This window comes from Nelumbo lutea, chromosome 5, assembly GCF_056320005.1.
Source record: "Nelumbo lutea isolate HS-2025 chromosome 5, American lotus-T2T, whole genome shotgun sequence".
NCBI classification, from domain to species: Eukaryota; Viridiplantae; Streptophyta; class Magnoliopsida; order Proteales; family Nelumbonaceae; genus Nelumbo; species Nelumbo lutea.
Window position 1 is genome coordinate 32,412,515 of NC_142688.1, and position 13,674 is coordinate 32,426,188.

The following is a 13,674-nucleotide window of genomic DNA, read 5'->3' on the forward strand; positions in this document are numbered from 1 at the left end:
CACTCTCCTCCTTTTTATTCACTGTTGTTGGTGATGTGTTAAGTAGATTGATTTCAAAAGCAGATAGGGAGGAGGTAGTGAGTGGTTGGAGAATAGGAAGAAATAGTGTGTCTGTGACTCATCTTTAGTTTGCAGATGATACTATAATCTTTTGTGAAGGAAGTGACTTGAGGAAGGTTGGGAACCTTAAGAACCTAATTACTTTTTTTGAAAAGGCCTCAAATCTAAAAATCAAATTTGAAAAAAGTTGTGTGGTGGGAATCAATATGGATGCTCAAGAAATAGAGGCTGATGTAGGTTGCTTAGAGTGCTCCACCTCATCCTGGCCCTCAACTTATCTAGGTCTTCCCCTAGGAGCTAACCCAAAGGAAAGTCGATTTTGGATCCCTGTTGTGGAAAAGTTTGGAAAGAAGTTGGCAAGCTGGAAAAAGAATTATATCTCTATGGGGGGTAGGGCGACTTTGATTAAATCCACACTTGCTAATTTGTCGGTTTACTTTCTGTCTGTCTTTAAGATTCCTACTAGGGAAGCTAAGAGGATAGAGAAGACGATGAGGGACTTTTTGTGGGAGCCGGGGTAAGAGCAGAACGATCATTTGATTAGATGGGAGTTAGTTAGTCAAAGTAAGGAGGAAGGAGGATTAGGATTAGGGAATATTACTTTTAAGAATGTAGCTCTTCTAGTTAAGTGGTTGTAGAGATGGCCTTTAGAGAGGGAGAGATTATGGCATGAAGTGGTGACAAGTATCCATGGCTGTGAAGCAGGGGTATCCAGACAGGCAACTCTGGCAACACCTTGGAACGTAATTCATGGCATCCTCCCACAGTTCCTACACTTTGTAAGGTATGATGCTTGCTTTGGGACTCGGGTTCTTTTCTAGGAAGACACTTGGGTAGGAAATTTGCCCCTTAAGGATCTATTCCCTTCTCTCTTCTCTATTTCCCTTTAATAAAAAAGAACCTGTGTCTTCCTTTCTTTTGTCCCCGTATACCCCCCTTGCCGACAAATTGGGACCTTGGCTTCCGTAGAGGGTTGAGGGATGAGGAATCCCTATAAGTTTCTGAGCTCCTATTGCTACTTGATTTTGTTTGCCTGGACCCACTCATTTCTGATAGGAGGATTTGGACTTTGACTCCGAAAGGGTCGTTTACTTGTGCTTCTTTCTTTAATTCCCTTTGCTCCAATTCCTCTCCTTGGGCTTTCCCAGTTAAGGAAGTATGGTCTAGGCCTACTCCCCCAAAAATAGTCGTGTTTTGTTGGGAAGCTTACTATGGTAAAATCAATACAATGAATAACCTGCAGAAGAAAAGACCTTTCTTGTGTTTATCCCCTAACTGGTGTATTTGTGTAAAGCGCAGAATGAGGACTGTTACCACTTATTGATTTCTTGTCCTTTTGCTGCAGCCATTTGGAATTGAGTATTTGATTTGTTTGAGTGCAGGTGGGACTTGCTAGCTGAGGTAAATTTGTTGTTTTCCCCTTCTACCTTTGTGTGGACCACAAGAAGAGGGAGAATCATGTTGAAGTGTATAAGAGCAGCTCTCCTTTGGACTATTTGGGAAGAGAGAAATTCCATAATTTTTTAAGGAGAAGGAAAGAAGCATTCTTGAGGTCAAAGAGTGTATTATTACAAGGACTATTTTGTGGCTGAAATCCTTAAAACTCTTTGAAGATTATTCCTTTGAGGATTTAATGAGGAATTGATCTGTAGTTGCCCTCACTTCCTCTAGGAAGCCTAGAGTTCAAGTAACTTGGACTCCGCCGTTGGAGGGTTTTGTTAAGCTGAACTTTGACGGGAGTAGTCGGGGTAACCCAGGACTGTCTAGGATTGGTGGTGTACTGAGAGATGAGAACAGCAACATCATTGCCTTTTTTTCAGGACCGGCGGGAATAGGAGACTCTGTGAGAGCTGAACTCCTAGCTGCGGCACAGGGGGTACAGATTGCTTATCAACTTGGAGTGCAAAACTTAATAATTGAAGGAGACTCCAAGGTGGTAGTAGGATGGTTGGTTGACCAGGGTACTGTCACTGTCAAATGGCTATTGAGGGGCATGACAGTTAGAGTTCAATGGTTGGGTAGTCGGCCAATGCCTTGGCCGATTATCTTGCTAAACAAGGGGCTACTCGGGTTTCATTGTATTGGGCTTCTCTATAATTTTCTTTTTCCATTGTTTTGTTCTTTAACCAAAGGGTTGATGGTTTCTTCCATCTCCCCTCCTTAAAGGAGAGGTAGCATCTCGTGCCTCTCCCTAAATTGTACCATCTTTGGCTTTGATTTAATAAATCTGATAATTCACTGATCAAAAAAATAAAAAAGAGTACAAAAGAGAAATGATAAAGAAGCTGCAAGTATATTGGAATTTGAAGGAAAGCAAGTCAATGTCTGCAGTTCTGTGTGAGCTACTAGTATCCTTTGGTGGGATTGTTGAAGTAGACTAAGTGAACGAGGCAGCTGGAAATTAGCGCCATCAGCATTCTACAACATGCATGGTGCATGCATACTTTTGTTGCTATTGGAAATGCAATATTGTACTGTAAAGAGACAGGGACGAATGGGTCCTAGTATCTTCTCTTGTAATATTTTTTTTTCTATTTTCCTGTTAGCTAATGGGCCTCTCTTAATGGGCCTGTTATTTCTTTTTGTTTGATCTCTTTATGTTACTGCCTAGCTGACCGCCCACTTAAGGGCATACTTGTAATTATTTTAACATTAAATTTTAGTAAAAGGGATTAGAGAAGAAAGGGAAGGATTATTCAAACCTTTCTTCTTCTTCCTCCTCTTTTCTCCATCTTCTTCTCGTGTACTGCTGCTCTTACTTTTTGTCCTCCTTTTTCTGTCTAATTTTCAAGTTTACACCTATTTTTGAGGACTGGTTTACATCTTGGTATTAGAGCAGGTTTCTTTCTTCCTTCTTTTCTTCTTCATCTTTTCCCATACACTCTTAGATTAAGAGAGTGTATGGAGAGATAGGTTCCCTATAGCTTAGAGGATCTCTGGCCTAGTTGGTAGAGGGTTTGGAGAGTTTAAATTTGGTTGGATATTGCTAAGAAGTGGTGTTGTTCTGTTGCTGCCCAAAACCCTAGCCGACTAGAGATTTTCGAAGGTACAGGTAAAGGTGAAGCTTTGGGTGTGGTGCTCTATGCTTGGGAGGTGTCTTTTGACTCCTAAAGGAGGGTGGATCAGGTTTGGAAGAGATTGGGAAGCTCTGGTAGGAGCGACTGCATCTTCTCTCTTCCTCCCTAACAGTTGGACAGAGTAAAACCCTAGTTTTCAAGCATCTAGGTTCTGGCTTGACTTCAAGTAAGTTTATATAGACCAAATTTCTGGTTCTTTGATTTTCGTTTGATTAATGGAGCCATATAGAAGTGAGTTCAAGCAAGTGCCGATTTCCGGCCTTGGCTCGGTAGATTCCGTTTTGACTGGTGTGACCACAATCAAGCTAGATGGGAAAATTATCTTGCTTGGGCACAATCTATAAGAATTTATGTCTATAGTAGAGGAAAACTCGGGTATCTCACAGGTAGTAAAGAAACCCGAAGGGACAAACTAAGAATTTGAGAAATGGATGCAGGAGAACTATACAATAATTGGATGGTTGGTCAACTCTATGCAACCTCATATAAGTCAGCATTATCCCTGGACGTCTTCGGCTAAGGAGATATGGGATAGTGTTACTGAGACCTATTCACAAAAGTTGAATGTAGCCAGAGTCTACAAGTTGAAAAGTGGCATGAAGAACCTAAGATAGGGGGAGAAGAGTGTATCAATCTACTATTCTATATCAAAATCCCTATGGCAAGAAATTGATGTTATGGAGAGAGTTGTATGGGAGAGTAAGAATGATGCTGAAATGTATAGGAAGTTGGTGGGAAGAAATAGGGTGTTTGAATTTCTTACTGGACTCAACCCTGAGTTTGACATCATTAGGAAAAATATCCTGGCCAAAGATGTGGTTACTTTTTCCCAGGCATACACTATGATAAGCAGTGAGAAGAGTAGGTGGCAGGTTCAGTTACAGAGTCCACCTACAGAATACTTTGCACATGCTGGAATAAAGCCAAAGGGTCCTACTGAGAAAAAGGAGCAGATATGTGAATATTGCAAGAAACCGAGGCATACAAAGGACACTTGCTGGAAGCTTCATCCTGGTAGGTTTAAGAATAACAACAGTTCTAAGAAGGGCAGTCAGGTAGGAAAGCCTAAGACAACTAATGTTGCTACAGTACCTAAAGGAGGAAATAAGGAGAGTGAAGAAAAATCAACCATTAAACAGTTGGCAGCAATGAAGGCGGATTTTGAAAAGTATGGGAGGCTGCTAAATCACTTGGAAGCTATTGTTTCTTCATCTCACCCTTCCAACAACACATCATCATCATCTGCATTTGCTCACTTAGGTATTCGTGCTTCTGCAAATCATGCTTCAGTTTCAAGTAATCATAAAATCTCTCGGATTATTGATTCTGGTGCATTAGACCATTTGACCAACCTGTCTAATTTCTTCTGCTCATACCACCTTCTCTCCGATAAAGAGAAAATATCCCTTGTTGATGGGTCTCTTGCTCCCGTTTTTGGTAAAAGGGATATAAAGACCTCTAACATCCTTTATTTATCCTTTGTCCTTCATGTCCCTAAACTTAATACAAACCTTTTATCTGTTAGTAGCTTAACTAAATCCATGAATTGTAGCATAACCTTTTTTCCCACTCATTGTGTTTTTCAGGACCTGCAATCTCAGAGGACGATTGGGAGTGGCCATGAGGCAAACAGAATATACTTGCTGGACACACCGAATAGAGCTTTTGGACCACCTCATGGAGTTGCCTTAGAGTCAGTCTTGTCAGAGTCTATTGACAAAGTCTTGTTATATCACTTTCGGTTGGGTCATTTGTCTTTTTCTGCTTTGAGTCATTTGTTTCCAGATATGTTTAAGGGTGTGTCTTTATCGAGTCTTCATTGTGAGTCGTGTGAACTGGCAAAGTATTGTAGACATTCTTATTCAATAAGCAATAAAAGATCTCTTTCTCCTTTTCATATTGTTCACTCTGATGTGTGGGCCAACTATGGGGGGTTACAGGTACCTTATCCTTTTTATTGATGACTACTCTCGTTAAACTTGGATTTATCTCATGAAATCCAGGGATGAAGTACCAGCTATTGTGCAAAAATTTCATGAACTGATCCTCACCCAGTTTAACACTCGGATCAAAACATTCTGTTCTGATAATGCTAAGGAGTATTTTGAGAAAACCCTCTTCACCTATCTTGAAACTTTTGGGGTTATTCATCAAAGTTCTTGTTCCTACACTCCACAATAGAACAGAGTGGCGGAAAGGAAGAACCAACATGTGGTTGAAGTTGTCAGATCCCTCCTGTTTGCATCCCATGTTCCTATAAAATTTTGGGGAGATGTTGTTCTTACTGCTACCTTTTTTATCAACCGTATGCCCTCCCGGGTTCTTAACTTCAAACCCCTCTTTAGCTTTCTCTTACCGGATGAGGATCTTTTTTCTCTTCCTCTCCGTGTTTTTGGGTGCACTTGCTATGTACATGTTCACAACCATCAAAGGCACAAATTTGAACCTAAGGCTCGTAAATGTGTTTTTCTAGGATATGCCTCCACACAGAAGGGGTATTGTTGTTTTGATCCAGTTAGTGGCACCCGCTTTGTATCTCGGGATGTGACATTTGCTGAGTTGACTCCTTTCTTTAGTATTTCTCCTAAGGGGGAGAAATCTAAAGAATCCTTTGCTATGACTCTAGTTGTTCCTCTTCCCATTCCTCTTGAGTCCTCTCATGAGGTGTCCACTTCTCCCACTAGACCTACCTCCAATATTCCTATTCCTCCTCCTCCTCCACCTCATTCTCCTATAATTCCTCCTCATCCTGTTCTCCAAAGGTGGTACCAAAGGCACATATTCAAACATGGGCAAGTTGTTTCCACTCCTACAGAAGAGCCTCTTGCTCCTCTCATCATTACTGAGGTAACAGGTCAACCTACCTCTGACTCATCTACATCTTTCCCAGACCTTGACCTTCCTATTGCTCTCCGCAAGGGCAAGCGAAAGTGTACAACACATTGTATCTCCAAACACCTGTCTTACAACCTTCTCTCTCCTTCCTACTACTCTTTTCTTGCTTTTGTTTCTTCCCATGTGATACCCAGGTCTGTACCGAAAGCCTTATTTAAGCCTGAACGGAGGGATGCTATGATGGTTGAACTGGATGCTTTGCATAAGAACCATACCTGGGATATTGTTGACTTGCCCGAAGGGAGGGAACCAGTGGGCTGTAAATGGGTGTTTATCATTAAATATCACTCTGATGGATCTATTGAGAGGTTTAAGGCTAGGCTGGTTGCTAAAGGCTACAGTCAGATGTATGGTATTGACTATCTTGAGACATTTTCTCCTATAGCTAAGATGACCTCAGTCCGGGTTTTGTTATCTCTAGCCGCTAATTTTGATTGGCCCCTACACTAGTTTGATGTTAAAAATGCCTTCTTGAATGGAGACCTACATGAAGAGGTCTATATGTCTTTGCCTCCAGGGGTGTATGGGAAGGAAATGCAAGGCAAGATGTGTAAACTGCAGAAATCTATTTATAGTCTCAAACATTCCCCTCGGGCTTGGTTTGAGAGGGTCAGGGCTGCTCTTGTCTCCTTTGGTTATACACAAACTCAATCTGATGATACCCTGTTCTTGAAGAGAAATGGCTCTCTGGTGACCTTTTTGATAGTTTATGTTGATGATATTGTGGTCACGGGTAATGACACTCAAGAGGTCAGTAAACTCAAAAGATTTCTTAACTTTGAATTTGAGATCAAGGATTTGGGAGATCTTCGGTATTTTTTGGGCATTGAAGTTGCTAGATCTAAGGATGGTATCTTCATTTCTCAGCGTAAATATGTCCTTAACCTCCTTGCTGAGACTGGTAAACTTGGAGCTAAACCAATCTCCACTCCTATTGATCCCAATCATAAGCTTTCTGCTACAGATGGTGACCTTTTATCTGATAAGGGAGTGTTTCAGAGACTGCTTGGGAAGTTGTTATTTCTTTGCATGACTCGGTCGGACATTTCTTACTCAATGAGTGTTATTAGTCAATTTATGCATTCTCCCAGAGATACTCATTTAGCTACTGTAGAAAGGGTTATGTGTTACTTGAAAGGTACTCCAGGGAAATGTATTCTATTTGCCAAACATGGACACATGAAGCTGGAAGCTTTCACTAATGCTGATTGGGCAGGATGTATTGATGATAGGAGATCCACTTCAAGCTATTGTGCTCTGGTCGCTGGGAACATTGTCACAGAGGAGTAAGAAATAGTCTGTAGTTGCTAGATTCTCAACTGAAGCAGAATACAGGGCAATGGCACATGGTGTGTCAGAATTACTGTGGCTACGATCCCTTTTAGAAGAATTGGGGGTTGACTATGAGAAGCCACTGATGCTCTACTGTGACAGCCAAACAGCTATCAATATTGCACATAATCCTGTTCAACATGACAGAACTAAGCACATTGAGGTTGATAGACATTTTATAAGGGAAAGAGTTTCCTCAGGAGAAGTTTGTTTGCCATTCATCACATCAGACGAACAATTGGCTGATATCTTGACCAAGGGAGTTCCTAGAGGGAAAATGACACACTATATAAGCAAGTTGGGCATGATTGACATCTATGCTCAGCTTGAGGGGGAGTGTAAAGAGACTAGGCCGAATGGGTCCTAGTATCTTCTCTTGTAATATTTTTTTTCTATTTTCCTGTTAGCTAATGGGCCTCTCTTAACAGGCCTGCTATTTCTTTTTTGTTTGATCTCTTTATGTTACTGCCTAGCTGGCCACCCACTTAAGTGGCATACTTGTAATTATTTTAACATTAATTTTTAGTAAAAGGGATTAGAGAAGAAAGGGAAGGATTATTTGAACCTTTCTTCTTCTTCCTCCTCTTTTCTCCATCTTCTTCTCTTGTACTGCTGCTCTTACTTTTCTTCCTCCTTTTTCTCTCTAATTTTCAAGTTTACACCTATTTTTGAGGACTGGTTTACATCTTGTACTTTTAGGTGTATAAATGTATTTGTCAAGGCGCCCATGGAGGGTCACCTTGTTTAATCCCCTAGCTATTTTGGACATGGCACTGTGAAATACTCTTGTATTCTTTATTTTTTGTAATTATAATAACAAAGTAGTCACTATTAAACTAAAATATCCATTTTGTAGGTTTATATATTAGTTTCTTCTTTGTTATGGCTGTTCCATATGGAGAGGTTTGGAAAGATTCCAAGAGAAGTTTCAGCGGGGTGTAGCTCTTAGGTTGGCTCTAGGACAGAGTTAGCTTTTGGAGATGAAAACTGGTGCGATGACAGAGCTCTAACAAACAGACTCCCAACTCTTTTTATGCTGGCAAATAAAGAAGCAAGGGTGGAAAATTTATATGAAATTATTGGTGGCAAAGTCATCTGGAGTCCCTCTTTTAAGAGGAACTTAAATAGAAGAGCTGGAATCCATGATTAGATTGTTGAACAACAATCTTCCACAACCAGGTGTGACATATGCAAGAAGATGGAGATGAGATGCTTCCGGCAGCTTTTCAGTTAAATCCCTTTATATGAAACTAAGTGAATATGAAGAGAAACAGAAAAGAAGTGTTACCCCATGCAATGCTAAAGCTATCAAATGACAAAAGTGCTGCCTTATTAAAGTTAATATGTAGAGAAACAGAAAAGAAGTGTTACCCCATGCAAGCTGGCTGATGCTGTAAAATGTCTCTCTTTCAACCAATTCATAATTGCTTTAGTTTCAGGTTGCCGTGAATTCAAATCATTGTTCATGGGAAAGAACTGTGAATTTCAAGTCAACCAATATTGCTCATTGATCTTTAGTCCAAGAGGGAAAAATCAATGGATAAGAAGATCAAATACATAGAGAGGAAGTAGGGGGAGGGGATTAAAGGTATGTATTTCAACCACTGGTGCATAAAATGATACTGACTTGGTCTGGGAAATCCCGGTTTAGGTCAATATTGTTTGCATTACCACGTCTCCTAAGTGAAAACCCATCAGGGTTCATTGTTGGAAGTATATGGAGGTGAACATCTCTTATGATCAATGTTGCCTGTAAGAACCAAAACCAAATTTAAAATGATGGCAGTGCTACAAAAAGAAAGAAAGAAAGAAAAAAGGTAAAAAGAACATCTCCATAAAACAAATAAATTACATCTCAAGGTCACGTTCCAGTTGGTATACTAAGAAGTTTTAATAGGTTATATGATTCCCATAAGAAATTACATCAAACCCTACTAGATCAACTGTACATGAACTGAAACAAACTTATGCAAATAATGATAATAATAACAAAACATATGCATCTAACCAACCTCAAGTCTTATATAAAATAGGCAACAAGAAAGGCATCTTAATAGGAGCAACAACATGAATTATGAAGGAATTAAAACTACAAGTCAAAAAGTTCAATAGTTCATTAAGTTTTTTCAAGTACAAAGTAATGGAGAAGGTTTTCCAGTAAGGAATTAGGTAGTACCAAGGGATCCTTCATGTAGTTATCACATAACCAATTTGCTAAGAGTAACAGTAGCTCCCGGCCAACAGGTTCATCTCCATGCACATTTCCAATGAACTACAATATAAAGCAAATTGATTTCCGTCATGAACTTTCAAGAACCATAAATTATCAAAGGAAAGAGTTGTCAAAATAATTTGATCTGCAAAGAGAGAACATCCAAACAAGTTATTGCATAGATGTATTTGAACCATAAAAGGAAAAGCTGCAATTTTAATGGATCTATTGATGGATAGCCTCTTCAGCAAAACAAAGTATACATCTGTTTGGGAATCGATAGCCTCTTTTCTTCAATATGTCCTGTGTAAGAATTCAGCCTCTAGAAATCAGCCATGCGAAAGCTTTGATTCTTAGGGGGACAGGTCTCCTCCATACTCCTTTAATTACATCAGCCTCTACCTGGGACCTCATTAAAGCAGTATACATGGATTTGACAGTAAATCTCTCATCTTTACATTTTTCCACCATTTGATAACAGCAGCCAAAGGATCAATTTCCAGTTCCTGAAGCTTGGACAACAGCTCCACACATTCTTCTGCCTCCCAATCTAATAAAGGTCTTCTAAATTTTGGACACCAGACTACAGCACCATTATTAACCTCATAGTAGTTAGAAATAGATACTTCCTTCTCACACAAATTGTACAATCTTCTAAAAACAGAAGAACAACTGCCACACTCTAAAGTGAAAGTGACCCCTGAACAGAAAAATAACTTGCAACACTGCCCAAAACAAAACCTCCTGATTCACCCCTTGCTTTGCTAGGTTGTCAGCTAAAGCATTTGCTGACCTCCTAGACCAATAAACTTGTGCACCCAGCTCCCTTATGAGGCTCAATAATTCCCTTACAGGTTGTGTAAGGGACCATGTTCCCAAACTATTTGATTGCAGCCAACCTACTACTAATTTTGCATCTCCCTCCACTTCTAACTGTTGAAAGCCCAATTGCTTGGCCAATCTGAGCCCCTAGAGGAGAGCCAACACTTCAGCTCTAAGCGAGTTCCCTAAACCTACTGGACCAGAATACATAGCTAGGATTTTTCCTTCCGCATCTCTAAACACACCCCCTATTCCAAAAGGTCTAGGGTTCCTAAGAGAGCTGCCATCAAAGTTCAGTTTGACATTACACTGCAAAGAAGGGGACCAAAATGCTTGTATGGTAGGTGATAAAATAGAAGATCTTGCTAAAATACTCCAGCCTCCAATCAAATCATCTATGAAGACATCCTTGAACAAGTCGAGTTTTCAGCCAATGTACTGCCTTGATGGTGATCCCTTCAATAACTTCAGGAGCTGATTTTTCTTTCCCTTGGAAAAGATAGCTGCCCTCATTGTTCTCCACATCACCCTTCCTTTCTTCTTTGGTTGTCAGAAAAAGCTAGGGTCAAATAATTCCACTACGCTTGTGGGGGGAGTCCACCTACAATCAAAGAGAGAGGAGAACCAATCCCAAATAAGAGCACTAAAAGGACAATAAATTAATAGGTGATTCACCATCTCACCATTCCTCAAGCAAAGGCTACAGACATGAGGGGACAAGCACCAATTTGGTCTCTTTCTTTGAAGCACTTCCAAGGTATTGATTTCTTTTTGGAGAATCACTTCCCAACAAAAAGACCTTACTTTTGGGAGTACTAGAGCGCTCCATACTTCTTTAATAGGAAAGGAGGTAACTGGGTTAAGAGGAAGGACCATAGCATTGAAAAACGAAGAACAAGAAAAACTACCTATAGAAGTTTCAGTCCAAATTCTACTGTCAGGAGAAGAGTGGCCTAGAAAAGTGAGCTTAGAAGAGAAAAAAGATCATCTACCAAACCCACTTCTGAGTCCCTCAAACCTCTCCTTAGTCCCAGATCCCAAGAATCCTAGAAACACAAAAAGAAGAGATAAATCAAAATTTTTTCAAAGAAAGGGAATATAGGTTCAGGAATCTATCCTTAAGGGGAGATTCCCCAATCCACAAGTCCTCCCAAAAAAGAATCTTATTACACACGCAAGCATCATACCTGATGAAGGAAAGAAGATAGGTAAGATACCAACAATATCTTTCCACAAGGAAAAGCGTGAAGCCCTTGGGTCAAGTCCAGTGTCCCATCCATTTGCCGCCATTCCATGAATATTTCTTATCACCTTATGCCATAAACTCTCTTGCTCCTTAGGAAACCTCCATAACCATTTGCCTAACAAAGTTATGCTTCTTATTCTAACATTTCCAATCTTTAAGCCCCCTTTATCTTTCTTTCTAGACACCACTTCCCATTTTACCCTATGATCCTTTTTAGTATCTCCAGGATCCCACAGAAAATCTCTCATTATTTTTTCCACCTAGTTTGCAATCTTAACAGACAATTTGAAGGAAGACAAAAAATACACTGGCAAATTTACTAGTGTTGACTTAATTAAAGTGATTATACCCCCTAAAGAGATGTAGTTCCTTTTCCAACCCACTAGTCTCTTTGAGAATCTTTCCAAAATTGGGTACCAAAAGCTTTCTAACCTCGGGTTTCCTCCCAAAGGTAAGCCTAAATACTTAAGAGGCCAATCACTTACCTCACAACCTAGAGATCTAGACAAAGATGCCACCTCTGCTTCTTGCCTATTAATTCCAGCTACACAACTTTTATTTCAATTTACTCTTAAGTTGGAGACCTTTCCAAAATTCCTTACCAAGACCTTTAAATTTTCCAACTCCTTCAGGTCTCCTTCACAAAAAAAGAATTAAGTCATCAACAAATTAAAGGTGGATTACAACTATTTCCTCCCTCCCTATTCTCCACCTTCTAAGCAAATTTCTAGCATCGGCTCTAGTAATCTGGACACTCAACACATCAACTATCAAGCTGAAAAGGAAAGGAGAAAGAGGGTCCCCTTGTCTTAATCCTCTCTTTATCGGGAAGAAATCCTTCGCTACCCCATTAACTAGAATGGAGTAGTGCCATGAAGAGATACAACGCTTAACCCACATGCACCACCTCTCTCCAAATCCTCTAATTCTCAATACTTCTAGTGAAAAACCCCAATCCACCAAATCATAAGCCTTCACTAAGTCCAATTTGCAAATCAAGCCCTTTTCTCCTTGTCTTTTTCTGTAATCCACACATTCATTGGCAATAAGGATCTGATCAATAATTTGTCTTCCTGACAAAAATGCCCCTTGGTTCGGAGAAATCAAGGATGGTAGTACCTTTTTTATTCTTTCTACCAAGACCTTTGAGATTACCTTATACATACTACCAATTAGGCTTATGGGCCTAAAATCCTTTGGGTGGTTTGCATTTACCTTTTCAGGAATCAGAGCAATGAAAGTAGCATTGGCATCCGAATTTATCTTACCTCTCTTAATTACCTCTCTTAAAGAAATTCCAAGAAGACCTCCATTAAATCATCACCTATAATATCCTAGCAATTTTGGTAAACGACCACCGTGAAACCATATGAGTCTGGGGCTTTAGATCTTTCCATTGAAAAAAATAGCATCTTTTACTTCTTGGACCTCAAAATTCTTTTCTAGCTGATCCATCAAAACTCTATTCCCTGGAAGCCAATCAAGGTCAGAAATTTCTTCTCTCTCTCTTCTTGGGCTGCCATAAATGGATTTGAAATGCTCCACAAAAGATCTTGCTATCTCCTCACATGTAATCACTTCCCCATTCCATTTCAGCCTCCCCATTCTTCCTCTTCCTTCCATTTGCTAAGGTATGAAAAAATTTAGTATTCTTGTCTCCCTCCTCCAGACACTTACACCTAGATTTTTGTCTCAAACTTATCCTCTTTCCTAACGATTTCCTGCAACTCTTGTTTCAGCTTCCAACGCTCTTCCCTCTCTCCTACTATCAATCTCCTCTCTGCCTCACCTCCATCAATTTCTTGAATCCTATTGGCAACCCACTCTTTTCTTTCTTCCACTCTTCCAAAAACCTCCTTCTTCCCACCACAATTGAACCTTTTTTTATAAAATCAGGATGAAGCAACCACATGTTCTCAAACCGGAAAGGGCATGGCCCCCCTCCTAAGTTTTCTTGGGATAACCTAACTGGAAAATGATCTGAAGTAGGTCTAGGGAGAGCCCTTATTGCCAGTCCCCTCCACGCAAAT

The 13,674-nt window shown here is 40.1% G+C and overlaps 1 protein-coding gene across 4 annotated transcripts in view; it reads right to left on the minus strand.

Moving 5' to 3' along the window:
* SOL1 (carboxypeptidase D) overlaps positions 1-13,674 on the minus strand; it is a 48,958-nt gene that overhangs the window by 18,076 nt on the left and 17,208 nt on the right. For 3 of the 4 annotated variants that reach the window (XM_088943702.1, XM_088943699.1, XM_088943701.1), the window contains exons 6-8: positions 9,541-9,636; positions 8,992-9,114; positions 8,736-8,840 (exon numbers count right to left, since the gene is read on the minus strand). In XM_088943702.1, the coding sequence (XP_088799828.1) occupies positions 8,736-8,840; positions 8,992-9,114; positions 9,541-9,636 (324 nt within the window). The remainder of the gene's footprint in view (positions 1-8,735; positions 8,841-8,991; positions 9,115-9,540; positions 9,637-13,674) is intronic. The other variant, XM_088943700.1, reaches the window with a different exon arrangement.